This window comes from Elephantulus edwardii, unplaced genomic scaffold (genome assembly GCF_000299155.1).
Source record: "Elephantulus edwardii isolate Elephantulus edwardi_28Jun2011 unplaced genomic scaffold, EleEdw1.0 scaffold00070, whole genome shotgun sequence".
Lineage (NCBI taxonomy): Eukaryota > Metazoa > Chordata > Mammalia > Macroscelidea > Macroscelididae > Elephantulus > Elephantulus edwardii.
Genome location: NW_006399820.1, coordinates 3,094,866 through 3,114,432, shown reverse-complemented (window position 1 = coordinate 3,114,432; position 19,567 = coordinate 3,094,866). Strand labels below are relative to the sequence as shown.

General features: G+C 37.7%; 1 protein-coding gene across 1 annotated transcript; it reads right to left on the bottom strand.

The window, feature by feature from the left end:
* Positions 1–616: 616 nt before the first annotated feature.
* On the bottom strand, positions 617–18,570 carry LOC102860104 (chromosome unknown open reading frame, human C6orf62). The gene is made up of 5 exons (XM_006888649.1): positions 17,913–18,570; positions 16,304–16,480; positions 13,353–13,475; positions 6,285–6,419; positions 617–1,967 (listed from the first exon to the last, which is right to left on the bottom strand). Exons 1-5 carry the CDS (start codon positions 18,039–18,041, stop codon positions 1,842–1,844), a joined length of 690 nt encoding a protein of 229 aa, XP_006888711.1. The 5' UTR covers positions 18,042–18,570; the 3' UTR covers positions 617–1,841.
* Between the last annotated feature and the right edge of the window lie 997 nt (positions 18,571–19,567).

The following is a 19,567-nucleotide window of genomic DNA, read 5'->3' as shown; positions in this document are numbered from 1 at the left end:
CTGCGGAAAGGACAGAAAGAGACTTTCTAGAGGAAGAGGGCAGGACTCTTTCAAGGATACTGGCACAACTTAAATATTATATGAAATATAACACAAATGTTAATTTCCTATATTTTTAGTAATTCATTTTCCTGTTGTTGTAAGAGACTATCTGTGTACTTGGGACTTATGCTGAAGACCATTTTAACATTGCTTGCATCTATCTCAGAAGTTCAGAAGTCACCATACTAACCACTTGATGAATTTTTTTGGCATCACATTAAGTAGACCAATACCTGACCATGATAAGATATTCATGTTATTTTAGACAGACTCTAGTCAACTGATGAGAATCTGTGGGGTTTTTTTCCCTTTGCCATGAAGCAAGACATATGGCCAATCTGCTATCTTTTTAAAGCTAATAATATACTCTGATTAGCTATTTTGGCTCAAATACCCGCAGCTCTACCCCCAATTTACTGATTGTTTAACATAAATTATAAATACCAATAGTCATGAAAGATGGCACAAGAGTAGGCAATGTTCCATTCTGCTATATTAAGATCATCACGGTAATTAACAGTAAAATAATATTTATTCCGTTACTTGAGAAAAAAAACTACTACTACACGTTTTTTGTATTCACCTGAATAGTCAGGGGATTTGCACCTATTTTATTTAGGTTTTCATTTTTCAAATTCCAACCAGAAGCTAAATACAACTGGAAACCGGTAAGCACTAGTTTTACTCTGGAGGAGTAGGATCATTCAGATTTACTCCAGTAAGTATGCAACCCTTGCAAAGCTTTTCTTCATCTGAAAGAAAACAAAACATAAAACTATACAGTAGTCTTTCCTTATATTCATTGCACAAAATGAATTCTGCCTTTTGACCTTCAATTTTTGTTTAAATTTAAGATCTCAATTTTCTTTCTCCCCAAAAACTTTAACATGGTGTAGAAACCAGTATTTATTCACAATTTACTGAATTTTTTCTTTGTAATAAAACTCTCTTTAAAACCCCAAAACAAAATAAAACAAATGTCAAAAAAGGAGAAACTTCTACCTATCACTGTTTCTTCAGCTATGAATATATTCTCAGTTTATAGCTGCATTAGCTACATCAGTCAGACCTCAGATCTGCTTGAATGTGTGTAACTGTAACTACACTTAGCAGAATACTTTATAACAGCAACTGGGGAAAGAGATCTGGAAAAAAAACCCAACATATATTTATGAGTACCAGGAAACAAACACAGCCCAGTAAAATATGAGGCAAGAATGCCTACAATGAGATGCTTTTTTTCATTTAAGATTTCTTTCCCATGGTTGTTTTGTTGTTGATTTGTTGCTTTTTTTAAACAACCACTTCTTGTTAGAATGAATCTGACAGTGCTCTGGAACAACGGTGATTATAGCAAAGCTATTACATTTTTTTAAAATGTTATTATACCTGTTACATTCACTTCTCACCCTCTAAATTCTGATGACAGATGTCAAACAGGCAAAAACCAGCATTAATGGAAAGATCATCAAAAGTGAGTATCACCTTCTGCTTTCAGATACATCTAAGCATTTCAATGTACAATAGTCCTTTCCCATCACATTTTTAGTAAGATGCTGATGCAGTGCAGCAAATATGCAAAGCATCTTCTTTCACAGTCCGTGCAGAAGACATCTAATTTTTTTAAGTTCTGAGATACAAATGATTTTCTAAAAAAATCCAGAATGAACAAGTTTCAAAATGCATAGTGTCTGTGCATGAGTCCATTTTCCTTAAACTCTGAAAGAATAAAGTGGTAAGAAAACAAGAAAACATTGCTGCTGCATTCTTTGATCTTCTCCATTTTGCTGGTCAGTGCTCTATTCTGGCATGTAAGGACGGAGGTGATCCTCTATGGTGCCAACTGCCCAGTGGGTGAGCTGCTCTTGTGGCAGGTAGAGGCAGATGCTGCATAACTTGAAGATTGTAGCTTTGTTTTTTGGAGTCTAGAAAGGGAAGAATTGTAATATTCTTAATAACCTATAATAAAGTACACAGAATAAGGAATAAAATATGGTCATTGCTCACAAGAAACTTAAGTCAGAATAAGAGCCTTGTTACACAAGGCTTTTGCTATACAAAAGTAGAAATGAAATATCTAAGTATGTCCTGGGGCAAAGGGGTAGAATAAAGTAAGAAAAGTATTAACTATTTGAAAACCAAACTTGTGGTAAATAAGTACGCTAGGTGTTTTCACAACCAACCACTGCTATTCGACTGAGATAAAAATCTGAACTCCATATCTACTGAAGTAATTTTCTCCACACTCACTGCCATGGAGTTAATTCTGACTCAGCAATCTTTCATCAAGTTTCAGCACCTACAAATCCTTACGAAAGGAGATTGCCTATCTTTCTCCTGTGGAGTGGCTAGTGATTTCACTTGTTAAACTTTCAGTTTACAGCACAATGCATAACCAACTACACCACTAAAGTATCTCTTAAAAAGGAATGAGGAGGGAAATCATTCTAGAGAAAGTCTATATATGCAGATGAACCTATGTATATATATATAAATTCATTCCAACCAAACAACTTTATGAAGATCAATATGACAGAAGAATATGCTCACATAAGTTACTTATACAAGGTTGCACAGTAATTTGTATTGGAATCCACTGACTCCAAGTATGTGGCTTTAACCCACCTGCTTACCCAAGGCTCTCCTTTATTCCTTGTCATAAATCATAATCCATAAATCATGCATTATGATTAATGCACAAGATTAAGTGATTTTTATTACTTTACTCAATTGCTTGCTTCTTTAATTTTAAAATCAAAGTATTAATACTCTCACCTCAGAGGATTGTCATGAGGATTTTATAAGATTATAAGCAAAGTGCTTAGCATACAACCTGGCCCATAATACATTATGTATGTGTTGGCCATTCTAATAGCCTCTCTCTCATGAACTCTTTTACAGAATACAAATACATTTTCAAGTTATGTAGAGTTTACAATGAAATGTGGACTTTCATCATGGATCTTCTTAAGGAAAACTAAGCACTGAAGACCAAATTCGTCCACAATTATTAGGGTAACCAAGCAACCTTCCAGAAGGCCAGGCACTGACACATTTGACATTATACGAAAATATCCAGTATCATCAAGTCAAGAGTAGAACCACCCTAAGTTTCCAAGGACAGGTCTCCCATGTAAAATTTCCTGAAGGCAAAAATTACTGTTTACCATGTTCACTATCGTGCCTGGCAGCCAGCACTTTCTGGTGATTCAAATCCAGCAGTCACTCTTCAGGAGAAAGATGGACAATTTCCTCCCATGTGATATATAGACTCAAAAAATCTGCTGTACATTTTACTATGAGTTGATTCCTACTAACCAGCAGTTAAGAATGAAATTGATTTTGTAAGTTAGTAACATACTATGAATTATTGTAAAATAAACTGAGACTGAGAATAAACCGTATTTTGTAAAATTAGAAACCATTTTGAATACTTAGGAGAACTGCTTAAATTGGAATTGCTTGTTGTTGTTATGTGCCGTCGAGTTGCCTGCGACTCATAGTGACCCCATGTACAACAGCCCTAAACTCCGCTCTGTCCTGTGCCAATCTCACTGTCTCTGGCACTCCCATCCCAATTATCCCAGTCACTGAATCAATCCACCTCATAGAGGGCCTTCCTCTCCTGCGCTGTCCCTCCACCCTCCCAAACATGATGTCCCTCTCCAAGGACCGGTCTCTCCTCACAACATGTCCAAAGTATGTTAGATGGAGCCTCAGAATCCTTGCCTCCAAGGAGCCACCCGGTTTAACCCTTTCCAGGACAAATCTGTTTGTTTTCCTAGCAGTCCATGGTATTCTCAATCCTCTTCTCCAGCACCACAGCTCAAAGGCATCAATTCTCCTTCTATCCTCCTTGGTCATTGTCCAACTCTCTGATGCATAACAGGTGATTGCGAAGACCATGGCCTGTATCATACGCACCTTAGTCTCCAGAGAGACACCACTGCTCTTCAGCACTTTGGAGAGGTCCCTAACAGCAGACTTTCCCATGGCAATGCGCCTTAACTTCCTGGCTGCTGGTGCCAAGACTGTTGACTATGGAGCCAAGCAAACTAAAGCTGTGTACAATCTCAATCTCTTCACCATCCATCCTGATGCTGCCAATTGGTCCAGTGGTGAGAATCTTTGTCTTCTTGACATTGAGCCTCAATCCATATTGTAGGCTGCAGTCCTTGACACTCTGCAGCAGGCGCTTCAGGTCCTCCTCAGTTTCAGCGAGCAGGGTTGTGTCATCCGCATAACACAGATTATTGATAAATCGTCCACTAATCTTGACCCCACATTTATCCTCATAAAGCCCTGCCTCCCGGATAATCTGTTCTGCATATAGGTTGAAAAGGTATGGAGATAGGATGCATCCCTGGTGTACGCCCTTCCCAATTTTGAACCACGGAAAAAATGGAATTGCTTACTTGTAGTATATGAAGATATTTTTAATTCCAAATGTAACCTGATTCCTTAAAATTCTGATTTAAAAGATAGAGGCTAATACGTTTCAAAATATAATGTATTACTTGAAGATGGTTAAGAAGGCCACGACTAGCTAGGATTCTACATTTTAACAGGTTCCCAACTGAATCTGGCCTGCTGACCAGAAAAGCTCCACAGCAGTAGTTCTTAGTTTATTTACAAAATTCTAATAAAAATTTGAATAAATTCTTTCAATTTCCCTCACCCATCAAATTGTACAATCCAATGATTAATTGTCTCTACACTCTGTACATCCACATTTCTCTGCTTCCATCCCCCCACCCCCATACTCATTCTACCATAACAGTCTTGCAGCATAATGTTCTCCAGTCCCTCCCAAGTTAGATAATAATTTACAAAGTTATTGCTCCTGTGTGCTACATGGTATTCCACTGTGTGAATGTACCCTAATTTCTCAATCCATCTGTTTGTGGTTGGACAGATGGGCTGTTTCCATGCTATGGGGAATAATGCTACTATGAACATTGGTGTACAAATCTCAGTTTGTGCCTCAGTCAGTTCTCATTTTCTTAGGATATATTCCAAGTAGTGGAAGAGCTGGGTCATATGGAATTTCTATGTTCAGCTTTTTTGCGGAAGAGCCAAACTACCTTCCAGAATGGTTGCACCATTTTACAATCCCACCAACAATGTGTAAGAGTTCTTTTCTTACGACATCCTCTCCAACATCTATTACTTGTTGCAAGGCAGTAGTTCTTAAATTTTAATTATAGTCATGATTGCTAAAAGTTTCCAAGATAGTCTCAAAAGTACTACTAAGTTTGGGAGCCACCGTTCTAGGGCAAGCCCAGGACATATGGGTTGTTGTTGTTTTTTTGTTTTGTTTTTAAAAAAGAAGATTGTAGTGTTATATCACTTAAAAAGGCATAGAGAAGTAAGAAGAAATTACTGGCCATTCCATGCAGTCTTACATTACAAATAACCATAAACCTACAAGTGGTTATGTATAGGCATATGGGTAAGATAAACAAAACAGATATAGGCAAATAAAAGGGACTATATCTTAAATCATATATAGGTTTGTCTGATACTATTTCTCTATGTACATTTGTATTCACTGCAAATATCCTCATGTATATTATAAGTCAAAAAGGGGACAAAGTTACATAGATTTCTTAACCATAGCCAAACACTCAGAGGGAAAAAGAATTGCTGGTCATGAGACCTCAGAATCATAATCTTGGGTAACATCAAGACCATTAACGTAGTCCACAAAGACAATGTTCTGCACACACCACCAGGGATCTACTGGAGACTTAAAATCATAAAAATGTCTAAGGTGCAACCCCCTCATCTACAGAACAATCATCTAAGGTGCTTCATTCATATCTGGGGTGGGGGGTTGGGGGGTGGAAGTAAAGATGCACAGAAATAGTGCATGGCAAATGACCCCATGAACCACAACTTCACCAACAGGGAGACCTGAAGTACTATACAATACCCAGTTACCTCAGCTGAGTTTCCAAAAAAGAAGGTCCCAGGTAGAATGAGAGTTAAGTAACTTCAGGGAAATAAAGAGTCCTTAGAACAAACAATAATACAAGATGACAAGGGCAGCATTTGCCTTAGTTAAAACAAAGCTCAGAAGATAGGAAAGAAAAATGGAAACATGGGAGATGAGAGGAAGACTGCTGATATAATGTGGGTACAGAATTCAATGTCTTAAGACAAAGTAGGCATGAATGGCTGAATGGAATACCAAGTTCTATAAATTTTTAATCAAATCACAAATAAATAAAACTTATTACCTGCAAGTGCTGTCTGTCAATGAAGAGAAAGACTGACTGGGTAGGATTGTTGACAACAATTCCAGTCTTGTCCCTGCGGCTCAGTACATGCAGAAATTGTTTTTCATAGTCACCGTGATGAAATTCAAATTTAGCCTAAATGACAAATACAAATATTTATGTAAACTTTACAAAAATGTGACACTACTTGATCCATCCACTGAACCCATATGCTTTTGCCAGTATGGCAACCAATAGCCATATGTGGCTATTTAAAACAAAAGTTAAAATTTAGTTCCTCTATGACACTAGTGATGTAACAAATCCTCAAGTTACTACTTGTAAATTTCAGCTTTCTCATCTATAAAACAAGTCTTCTATCCAACTCAGAGGATGGTAAAAAGATTTAATGTTAAGCCTACTCTATATAAATTCCAAATTCCACATTGGAGATGGGTTTCATAAAATTTATGAACCTCTTAATGTTTTTTTTTTTAATTTTTTATATACTTTAAAATAATCAACCTCAGGCTACATCTACTCCTCACTTACCAGCTACCTCATCATCCAGTTTTTGTGTTTACAACAAAGCAAAAATATCTACTTTCTGTTCTTCACACTAACAATAAGTAACATACAACTAGATGGGAGAGTAATAACGGCTGCGATGGTTAAAGTTATGAGTCAAATTGGCTGGAAAATGAAACTCTGTGGCTCTGCAGTTATGTAATGACAAATTTCTGTGGTTATCATTGTGAGGCCAAATACTAGATAAAAAGACAAAGTTCAATTTAGAATTTAAGAAACTTAAAGAGACTTGACTCAAATAATTCCTTACTTTGGTAACATTGTATTTCTGTTGTCTTAATTTTATTTCCTCTGTAACTTCTTTGCTAATGTAATTAAGAATGTCTTTGAAAAAGTAAAAATGTTTAGATGCTAACTTTAATAATCTTTCCTTTGTATTCCTGTACAACTTATGAACTTTTATATAAAAAGACCTAGATTTGAAATGGGAAGCCATATATAAATACATATATAAATATATAAAAAATGTCCACTTTTAGAGAGGTTCACCTGGGCCTACAGATGCTAAAGAAAACAAGGACTTTTCTACATCACTGAGAGAGAAGATAAGTCTTCCCCAGCTAGGTACTCTGAATTTGTACTTCTAACCTCTTAAATAGAACAAAGTATTGTTTAGTAAGCCATTCACTAATGGTAATCATAATGGCTAGTAATCTGTTCAAACGCCAGTCTAGAAAACAGATCCACAAACGATACCCATTGCAAGAAATCGAAAGAGAAGTGTTCAGCTGGTAAAATCTGCCACCAAGAACCTCTCTATCATGCAGAATGGTCAGGATATCAGTTAAACACTAAGGTTCACTTGATCCTAGACACAGCATTTTCAATTCCTTCCTATGCATCTGAAAGTTGGGCAATAAATAAGGAAGACTGAGTAACAATCAAGACCTTTTGAATTGAGATGTTTGAGAAGAGAACTGAATATCCATGAACTACCAAAAGAACAAATCCATCTTGGAAAAAAACCCTAGGTGTTCCTTAGAGACAAGGATAATGAAACTTTGTCTCACATACTTGGGGCATTTTTTCAGGAGGGGCCAATACTTGGAAAAAGACATCATGCTGGGAAAGGCACAGGGTCAGTGAAAGGGGAAAAAAAAGATCTAGATTGATCGACACAGTGACTTTACTATGGGGCTGACGTGTGGGATATTGTTAGGATGGTGCAAGGTAGGTTAAGGTTTGAATCTGTTGTTCAGAACACCCAGTTGTAGTCAACTGGAGAGCATTTAACAATAGGAACAATACAAGGTATATACTGTATTAAAGTCAATATATTGTTCAAACAGAAGTTGAAGTATTTCAACATGGCAAAAACTAATGGGTAGAAGACGCTATTAGATTATAACACAGAAATGAAGTGTGTTTCAATTGTATTCTACTGAAAATAGGTAAGTCATGAAATTTGAGAAAGAATTGTTGTTAGGTGCTATCTAGTACAACCCACAGTAACCCTAGGAATAGATCCTAACTATGTCCTCTATCCTGTGTCATTCTCATAATAGGACATACTCGAGCAGATTGCTGTAGTCTCTGTGTTAATCTATCTGGTTGAGGGTCATCCTCGTTTTAACTGACCCCCCACCTTTCCAAGCATTATATTCCTCTCCTAAAAACATGCCCTTTGAGTGCTCTTTGGAGGCAAGAATGATGAGGCTTCAACTCACATACTTTGGACATGTTGCTCGGAGGGGCTATTCCTAGGGAAGGGACATGAAAGGCAGAGGGTCGGCACAGACAAGAAAGACCCTAAACCTGGTGGGTTGAAGGTGACTGCTTCAGTGGGCTCTTGTGTGTAAGGATGGCGTAGGATAGAACAGGGTTCAGATCTTTTGTTCACAGCATCGCTATGAGCCATGCTCAACTTGACAGCATCTAAAAACAACAAAAACATGTACAAAAGTATATGAGACAAAGATTTGTCATCTTTGCCTCCAAGGAACACTCTGACTAGACTTTCTCCAAGAGATAACTGTCTGTTCTTTTGGTAGTCCATGAGATATTCAGTACTGTTGTCCAACACCATAGCTGAAAGGCATGAATTCTTTTGTCATCCTTTTTCATTGTCCAGATTCAAGAATCTGATTCGGGCTATGGTCTTTTCAATTACTTGCTATGCATGTGAGATGTCCAGTAAATAAGGACAAGATGGAATGTTCCACACAAAAATGAAAATTCTTATAAGGATCACTGTTGCTTTTATCAAGTGCCGTCGAGTCATAGATGACTCAGTGATTCTATGAACAAAAAGACCTGAACACTTGTATAACTTTCGTTTCACCAAGTTCACAGGGTTTCTGGAAGAAATTCTAATTTATTTTATTTTATTTTATTTTATTGTTTTTGTGTGAGTGTACCGTCAAATCAGATCTGACTGGTACAGGAGGAGATTGTCCCTCCTTCCCCGGCAGAGCATCTGGTGGATTCGAACCGTGAACCTCTGAGAGTCTAGTTGTAGTTCCTTACCACTAGGCCACCAGAGCTCCCCTTGGAAGAAATTCTAAAGAGAAGTAATAAAATATTTTAATAGTAGAAGTGACAACCTGGGCCATTAGCTTTAGGAAATATATATTTTATAGTACTCTGGATATACTAGAAATTTATTATTTAAAAACAATCTTTTCGTTCATAGTAAAGCTCACTGCCAAAGTATTTAGATTTTAAAGCACTTTAAAGTTTAAAGAATGTTCATGTTTATCCAGGTTATTTATATTTAAAGTTTCAGACCAGACTGTAAAGTTTTTTAACACAGGGAACTTTTCAGAGTAGTTTAAGGGTTATCAACATAAGCTTTTTAATCAATCTAGGTTTATACCTTGATTGCCACTCAAAAGAATGTTCTTGAGCACATTAATTACCTAATCTTTGTCAGTCTCTTTCTCTGCATAATGAAGCTGATAAATGACTTGCAACGACTTAGATAAAATACATATAAAATATTTAAGAAAATGCCTAAAAAAAATATCCTTTCTAACTCATGACAAGTTTATTCAAAATAAGGTCTCATGGAAAGCTGAGGTGACAAGGTGAATAACGGACTTCTAATTTTGAATGGGAAATTCTTTATGGGGGGGGGGAATACTAACATAGAGAACAGCATGGGAAGACAAAGTAAAATATTACCGTGAAATGTGCAAGGAACTGGAGTCAGAAAATCAAAAGGGCCGAACTCGCTCAGCATTTCTTAAGCTCAAGGAACTGAAGAACAAATTCTAACCTTGAGTTGTAATACTTAAGGATGCTTTGGACAGATTATTAAATGATCCAGGAGGCATTAAAAAAGATGGAAAGAGTACACTGAGTCATTGTACCAAAAGGAATTCATGGACACAGGAGAATTTCATGAAACAACGTATGAGCAAGAGCCTGTGGTGATGAAGTGCAAAATGCTCTTAAACAATTGGCAAAAAATAAGGCCCCAGGAGTTGATGGTATATGATTGACACATTTTAACAAACAAACGCTGCCCTGTATGTGTTCATCAAGTTGTGCTGAGAAATCTGAAGGACAACCACCTGGCCCACTGACTGGCAGGATCTGTATTTGTTCCCATTCCAAAGAAAGGTGATCTGACAGAGTGTGGAAATTATCAAACATTATCATTGATATCACATGCAAGAAATATTCTGCTGGAGGTTCTCAAAAACAACTGGAACTACACAACAACAGAGAACTGCCTGAAGTGCAGGCTGGATTTAGAAGAGACCACGGCACTAGGGATATTATAGCTAATGTCAGAGGATGTTGGCTGAAAGCACAGAGTACAAGATGAATGTCTGTTTCATTGACTATACGAACGCATTTGACTGTGTGGAGGACAACAAACCGTGGGTGACTCTGAGAAGAATGGGAATCCCCGAACACTTGATTGTGTCAGAACAGAGGAAGGAAACACTGCATGATTCAAAATTGGGAAGGGTATGCATCAAGGAGGTGTCCTATCTCCTTATCTTTTCAATCTATATGCGGAACAGATTATCCAGGAGGCTGGACTCTATGGTAAGTGTGGCATCAGGATTGGAGGTATAATCAACAACAACTGCATTATGCAGATGACACAACCCTGCTTGCTGAAATTGAGAAGGACCTGAAGTTCTTGCTGCAGAAGGTGAGGGACTGTCATAGCCTTCAATATGGACTGAAGCTCAGCATCAAGAAAACATTTTCGCCACTGGGCTGACTGGCAGCATCATGAAGAGATTGAGATTGTTGACAGCTTCGGTTTGTGTGGCTCTACAATCAGCACTCTGGACAATAAAAGACTTAATGCGATGGAAAAGTCTTCTGTTAGAAACCTCTCCAAGGTACTAAGGAGCAACAATGTCAGTCTAGAGACTAAGGTGCACCTGAGAGAAGCCATGGTCTTTGCAATCACTTGCTATGCATCAGAGAGCTGGGCAATGACTATGGATGATAGAAGTAGAACTGGTGACTTTGAGCTGTGTGGCTGGAGAAGAGTATTGAATATAACATGGACTTCTAGTAGAACAAACAAGTTCGCCCTAGAGAGGGTGAAACCAGGCTGCTCCTTGGAGGCAAGGATTCTGAAGCTTCGTCTGACATACTTTGGACATGTTGCAAGGTGGAATCAGTCCTTGGGAGAGGGATGTCATGCATGAGAGGGTGGAGGGACAGCACAGGAGAGGAAGACCCTTGATGAGATGGACTGATTCAGTCACTGTGATAATGGGGATAGGTGTGTCAGAGACAAGTAAGACTGGCAAGAGATAGAGCAGGGTGTAGGGTTGTTGTACATAAGGTCGCTGTGACAACGAAATATAAATTAGGGGCTTGGAAGACATGCCCTGTAACAGTTCACAAACTTTTTCCCTTCTTTCATTCTCACTTCTTTTGTACGCAACTTAAATTTGAGTCATGCTAATCAGCTATTCATTCCAAGACATAAATACACAGATACAATCTTTGTGTGATACAAATGGTTAACATGCTTAGCCATTAGCAGAATGGTTGAAAGCTCAACTCAGAAATACCTCTAAAGAAAGGTCTGATAATCTACCTCCAAAAAAAAAAGAAGTAAAAAAAAAAAACCCCACAACAAACCCAAACAAACTGCTGAAAACCTTATAGAATAATTCTACTTTAAATACATGAGGTTGTCATGAGCTAGAGCTGACTCAAAGCAACTGTTTTTTGAGGTGGGTTGTGGTTGTTTTATTTTTTCCCAATGGGCCAATACTTAATCCACTACGACATCTGAGTTTCTTATCCTATAGATTTTTTGATCCACACACACTCAAGTAATTTTGAATCAAGACATCCTTCCATTGGGTTATTGAGGACATAAATCTTCACCATTTATCATGATGTTGCCAATCGGCCCAGCAGTGAGCATCTTTGTTTTCTTGATGTTGAGCTTTAATATTGAAGGCTGCAGTCCTTGACCTTCTGCAGCAAGAACTTCAGGTCCTCCTCAATTTCAGCAGGGTTATGTCACCTGCATAACGCAGATTGTTGATGAGTGTAATTCCAATCCTGATGCTACATTTCTCCTTATAGAGCCTAGTTTCCCAAATAATCTGCTCTCCATCTAGATTGAAAAGGTATGGAGATAGGATACATCTCTATCGCACACTCTTCCCAATTTTGAACCACGCAGTGTTTCCTTGCTCTGTTCTAACAACTGTATCCTAGTTCAAGTATAGGTTTTGCATAACCAAGATCAAGTGTTCCCATTCTTCTCAGAATCAGCCAGTTTGTTGTGGTCCACAGTCAAACACCTTTGCATAGACAATGAAACACAGACGTTCCTCTGGTACTCCCTGCTTTCAGCCAAGATCCATCTTGCTACAGTATCCCAGTACCGGCCTCTTCTAAACCCAGCCTGCACTTCAGACAGTTCTCTGTTGATGTGCTGTTCCAACTGTTTTGGAGAATCTTCAACCGAATCTTGCATATGCTATTAATGATACTGTTTGAGAATATCCACACTCTGTCGGATCACCTTTCTTTAGAATGAGAATATAGATCTCTGCCAGTCAGTTGTCCTCCTGATTTCTTGGCATAACTTGGTGAGGACATCTAGGGTAGCATCTGTTTGTTGAAATGTATCAATTAGTAAATACTGAGCTCTGGTGGCCTAGTGGCAAGCAATTGTGCTGCAATCTCAAAGGCAAGCAGTTCAAGACCACCAGCTGCTCCTCAGAAGGATGGGCAATCTCCTCCCCTGTGATTAACAGTCTCTGAAAACTGACGGTGAGCTATGGGTCAGTTCCGACTGTCACTACACAACAACAAAAACAAATATATCTACCTTAAAATATTTTATCTGGTCACAAATTCAAAGACATAGATATCACCTCAATCTTAATTCAGCAAAATTCAAATGCTTTCTCCTTTCCCATCACAACATCCAAAAAGACATGAGGAACTTATGAAAGCAAAACTTATTAGCTTTTTTCTGAAGAATGTCTCTAGTTAGATCCTCTTTCATAAGTTTTCATTTACTGAAGTGTTCTTTATATTTTTATTAGAATAAAATACCTGAACAGGCCTAAAAGGCTCATCAGATTCCTTCCACCTAGAAAACAGGAGACAGACAATTTTTTCAATGTCATTCCGAGGCCAAAGAATGAAATCCATCTCCTGAGTACAGCCAATTACATCCTAAAAAAAAAAAAAAAGAATGTCAAATGACCCAGTTCTAAGTTTTAGTCTGTAAATTCCACCCGAAAGTCACTCAGACCCCAACATTTTTTTCACATCAAGGCCTAGATTCACCAATGCTTGCTGAAAACTACTAAAGCTTTAGTTTGTGTGAGTGCTTTAGCACACGAGGTTCTTTAAATATTTTATAACTTTTTAAATTGTGATTTTAATGAAAGTTTACAAAGAAGCTGGATTTTCAATCATTGCTACACATTTTCTTCTCTTACCCCCACCCTTCCCCTAGTACACTTTGTTATGCACCTCTTTTCTGGACTATTGTCATACAAATAACACCTAATCATACATTCCTTTTAAACAATTCTTTCCTTCATCTGTTCCAACGTATTGTTTATTATCTATCCCTTCTTTTCCTAGTTTCTCCCCAAGTTTTATACCAGTGGTGTTTTGCCGTATTTGTCCTTTTGGACGGAAATATTTCACTAAGCATAATATCCTCCAGGGTCACCTATGTTATGGAATGTTTTACAGTTCCTTGTTCTTCAGTGATATGTAGTGTGCAGTATTCCTTTGTGTGAATATACCATAGTTTTTTATCCATCCACTCATTTGCTGATGAGATTTGGGTTGTGTGCATTTCTTTGCTGTTGTGGATAACGCAGCAATAAACATGAGTGTGCATGTATCTGTTTGGGTGGCAGCTCTACTTTCTTTAGGGATATTCCTAATAGTGGAATTGCTGGGACCAATGGTCTATTTCCAACTTTTTGAGGAAGTGTCAGACTGCTTTCCATAGAGTTTGCCATTTAACACTCCCACAGCAGTGAATAAGAGTTCTACTCTCTCCACAACTTCAACAGCATTTGTTGTTTGCTAGTCTACTGAACTTTGCTTCTGTTAATGGGGTGAGATGGTATCTTAATTGTTTTGATTTCCAGCTCTCTGATAGCTAGGGATTTTTAACATTTCTTCATGTGTCTGTCTGCCATCTGAATATCTTCTCTAATGAAGTGTCTATTCATATCCTGGGCCCGTTTGCAACTGAGTTGTTGACCTTTTTCTTGTTAAGGTGCTGGAGTATTCTATACATTTTATATATAGGTCCCTTATCACATATCATTGCCAAATATTTTCTCCCAATCCGTATGTTTCATTTTTACCCTGTTGGAGAAGTTTTTTGATGTGCATAGGGATTTGGTTTTAAGATGGTCCCATTCATCTATTTTGTTCTCTCCCAGTTGTAGGTTCTTCAGGGTGCTTGGAAGATTGTTCATATTATGGATTAGGGTTTCTAGAGTTCTAGTCCTTGGTTTTAGATCCTTGATCACTTTGAGTTTGGCTTTGTGTATTGTGTGAGGTGTGGGTCTTGCTTGAGTTTTCTATAGTTTCCCAATTCTGCCAACACCATTTTTTAAAGAGGCTTTTTTATTTCCCCACTTAACTGACTTTGTCTCCTTTTCTAAAATCAGCTGACCATAGGTAGAGGAGCAGATTTCTGGCTTCTCAATTCTACTCCACTGATCTATGTGTCTGTTAGTGTACAAGTACCACACTGTCTTGACCATCATGGCTGTGTGTAAAGCTCTAGCTTTGTTAAGTCCCCATAGCTTTATTTTAGTTTTTAAAACAAGAACGTGTTTAAGTAAAATCATCTAGCAATAATCATGGGATTTCCTTATTATGGGTGAAATGCTATTTTTTATATATAATGATAGGATACTATGTTTTCTACATTCTTGCTCCCCTTCATTATCAAAGTCCCAACACACAATTTTAAAGACTAATAAGCCTTTTACCAAACCAGTACATGGTTATCTTATTATTAATGGTGAGGATCTTTTGCCCAAGTACATAATAGTTACTCTCAATATGCAGCAGAAGTTTAGAAGGTTAGCACCAATATATACAACATGCTAAGTTTCTTATTTATCAAGAGGTATGATGTTAGGCTTCTCCAATAAAAGAAAAACATTACTAACACCACATAAACAAAGTTATCTATACATGTTTTATTTGAAACTGACTTTTAAAGCTCAGTGGCTAACAAAAGTTCAGGCACTCCTAGAGACATCTTGTAAGAAAGGCCTAGTGATCTAATTTTAAATATCAGCAACTGAAAACTCCAGGAACAAGAACAATACTATTGGCATACAAGAGTTGCCATGAATTGGAACAGACTCAAAGGCAAGGGATTTGCTGTTTCTCTTTCTAAAACTACAAACACAATTGTTGTTAGGTGCTATCGAGTACAGTATAAACCATAGCGACCCTATGAAAAACAGATCTGAACCCTGTCCTATCCTAGCCTCACACTTCCAGACACATTATAAAGCCGAATGCAGTAGTCATCATGTCAATCTACCTGGTTAAGGGTGTTCCTCTCCTTTGCCCTCTACCTTTCCGAGCATCATGTTTCTCCCCAAGAACAGCCTCTGCTAGCAACATGCCCGAAATATGTGTTAAAACATAAACATAGCAGATATTTAAACTAGGAGTTTGAAAACATGATGGAAATGTGTCAAATTCTGGAGGCTAGATCACAGTTCTATGGCTAGAAAGGCTATTAATTGAATATTCAAACTCACTTTACATGTGAAAATTGCAAATGTTCATTTTACCACAATAAAGTTTTAAAATGTTAAACTCACACTTACATACAAGATCTGTCACGTTTTATGAACCTTATAAAAACTTTGGTTTCTGGGTATCCAAACTTGTACTGCCTACAGATATTCACCATCACAGTTAATTACCCATTTTTATGAGACAGGAGGAAGCAAGTTCAATATAAGAAAACTTGCCTAACAAATCAAGACTCAAAAACTTACCCTTCTCATAGATTGGTATCTTGGAGCATGGAGCTGTACCACATCCTTCTGTAAAAGCTCTATGGAACTTTCTAAGGAATAGCTGGAATCTCGCACACCTTTCAGGATATTTTCTTCATAATTATTTGTCATGACTGGTATAACTTCAGACACTTCAAAAAGTGCTGATTTTTTCTTCTAAAAGAAAAAAAAACCCCACCTTTTAAAATCCATTGGTAGGACAGTGTCTTTTAACTTTCTCTACACAAAACAATGTTAAACATATTAATTCCAACTCAGCAAAATTCTTTATCTGCTTCAAGTCATTTTACCCGTGAAAGTAAAATAAAGATTTTTTTCAGAGAGGTTGATTATTTCTACTCCACAGAATTTCCAAGTTCCTGGGTTTATAGTAATATTGTATATTCACCAATCACCTGTATTCACCAATCACCTGTTGCTGGTAATTTGCAAATGAATCGACGGCACATAACAAACAACATGTTAAGCTTTCTTTCTCTTCCTGGGTATTTTTTAACCACACAAATGTCAATATTTAAAAGGGGAGAAAAAAATTCTACCAAAGGCAAGTTTCAAGATCAAGTAAAACCAAGTACTCAACCTCATGTAGAACATTCTATATATGGAAGATAATCTACTACTCATGAATTGCATAGGTACTGTCCATTCACAGAACAGTTTCAACACGTTAAAACAAATGGTACAGTGTTGGGAACCTTCTCGATTAAATACAAAGACCTAGTCTCACCACTTCTAAATCCATTTTCTAGTGAACCTACTCATATCTTCTACAAAAACTGATCTTTTCAATTTTAAATCTTTATTAAAAACGAGAAAATGGTGCAAAATCTTTGGGAGAACGTGATTCTGTGGTATAACTTCAAGATAAGCATTTTTTAAAACTGTTTTACACTACTCTACCCTATCAATTAAGAATGTTCCTAAATTCAAATTACTAAACAGTATTTCTGTATTACTAAACTGTATTACTGTATTTCTGAGCTGATCTGAAATTAGCTCCCAATTTACCTACAGAAATAAAAGTACTTACTCCTACTGGTAACATAATTTCAAGTCAAACAGCCTTGTTGATTTTTTCATAGAGTGTTTAAGTTCAAAAAATTGTTGTTTACTTATATTACATCCTGACTGTTCAACAGCTTGCTGCTTGCTACTCAAGTTGTTTAACTGAAACTATAATTCCCACCAAAGAAATTTAAACTTCCTCTTTGGAAAGCTTTGAATTTTATAGCATAAAACACACGTACATCATGAAGTTGAGAAAAATACAGGCTGATTTCTAACATAACATTTGGATTACAATCTAACACTTTTGATCTATTTCTACTTTATAGCATAATCTTTAAATTCCATTATGAAGCTTCCTATGTAATTTCACAAACTAAATACATATGATATGCAGACCCTAAACTTTTTTCAACCAATGAATATTCAAGTCACTCATTCACAGCTGTATAGCAAACAATCTATAGAATCATCTACTGAGCACACAAAGCAGACTTTTCAACCTAACAATACTAAAAAGTAAATGATAACACTTATCATAAAAATCACTTAGGCTAATTGACATTTAAGAACTTTAAATTACCTTCTCCTTGAATACAAAGGCAATATACATCTTGAAGTCAAACTGGTCAGCTAGAGATTCTTTTTTCTTTCTAAGCTGAGCACGTAGTCTGTTCAAAGCTTGTTTCTTCCGGGAGTTTGGGTCCCCCATTTTGAAATACAGGTGGTACTAAAGCCTTTGGAAATTGTCGCTAAACTATGGGCACTTTTTCTTAAGACTCAAGTACAACAGAAACAAGTCATTTTCTCCCCTGCTAATATGACTGAATTGCTAAAATCACAACTGTAACCAAAAAACTGCACCTCCTGGCAATATTAGCAGACTGTCATATTACAGGGTCAAGGAACAAAAGCTGCTGTCCAGTCATGTTTGGACAATAACGTCTGGGAGTCAGATGGAGGGAAAGGAAGATGAGGAAGGAAAAGAAAGGGGGGGGGGAATACCTGAACTAACTTTTTGGAAAATACATTTGGCTGAATTACCAAAGTAAAAGGCTTTTGGGGGAAAACGAAAGCCTATTCTCAGGATTTAGGTGTGCAATAAGAGACAGCTGACACCAGTCTAAAAATCCTTAAAACCCATTTAGATTCCCCCCCCCTATAAAGAAATGGGGATTACGAAAAGGAACAGGAAGGGGGAAGAGTGTGATCCTTGTTTTCCAAAGACAAAATCAAAACAAGAAATTAAAAACAAAAAACAAACAAAAACCCAAAACAAAACACCACCGGAACAGGGTAGGTGAATGAAACTGAAATATCCAATTGTAGAGTTTACCCAGCCAGATCCATGGCTGTAGTACCGAATTAATTCTTCGTTATTTCAGATTTCACTATTGCTATGTATTGTCAGTGCTTGTTATTGATTACACTTGGTCGTGAGCAAAGAGGAAAGTGCAAAATCGGTAAAGAAGGAAGGGGTGAGGTCTAGATATTCCCAGCAATCAACTACAGTATATAACGGGGGCGGGCAGCTGTTGCCCAAAGGAGCCACGAGAAAAAACAGCGGAGTCATTACCAATTTCCCCATCACCCCCATTTTCACCCTCAGGCGGCTGCTAAGGCTGCTGCCAAGGAGAAGCATGATGGCAAAGAGAAAAGGATAAAACACGATTGAGTAATTATTCCAGCTCTGTGGTCAGACCTCAGTAAAGCTCGGGATCCCAACACCCCTAGACCTGCAGAATCCTACATTCCCCAAGGGACCCTTCCCTATGAATCTATCTTCTTTCAGGATGATAGGAAGCGCGAATTATCTTCTGGTGAGCATTGCTGAGCCAAAGGCGGCGGGGTCTTCTCCCAAATCCCAGGCAGTGCCCGGGGACCACCTGCCTTCTACCCCTAGGTCCCAACCCCACCCCTTGCCTTCAGCGGCAGCGACTCACTCGCAATACGGGGGAGACGATGGATCGCTCACGTTTTCTCTCATTTCATCGTGGAAACAATTCCCACTCGGATAGAGTAGGCGGGAGAGGATAAGTGAGTAGGATCAATGGGAAGGAAATTAATGGGTTATTATGAATTACTTTGTAAAGTTAAGCCCACCCTCCCCCCCCCAAAAAAAAGAAAGGAAAATGAGGTTTCCGGAATCCAGATTAGCTCCCTCACGTTGAACAGACCATGTTTCCCGAGTTTGGATTGTTTGGGGTGGGGTCGTCAGTTTCCCGAGGAGGCAGGGGG

Coding starts and splice junctions, on each gene's coding strand:
- LOC102860104 (XM_006888649.1), bottom strand. CDS start 18,041: ATGGGGGACCCAAACTCCCGGAAGAAACAAGCTTTGAACAGACTACGT. Junction 16,481..17,912: donor CCTTTGTATTCAAGGAGAAG/GTAATTTAAAGT, acceptor TTTTTCTTTTAG/AAGAAAAAATCAGCACTTTT. Junction 1,968..6,284: donor TTGACAGACAGCACTTGCAG/GTAATAAGTTTT, acceptor TTCCCTTTCTAG/ACTCCAAAAAACAAAGCTAC.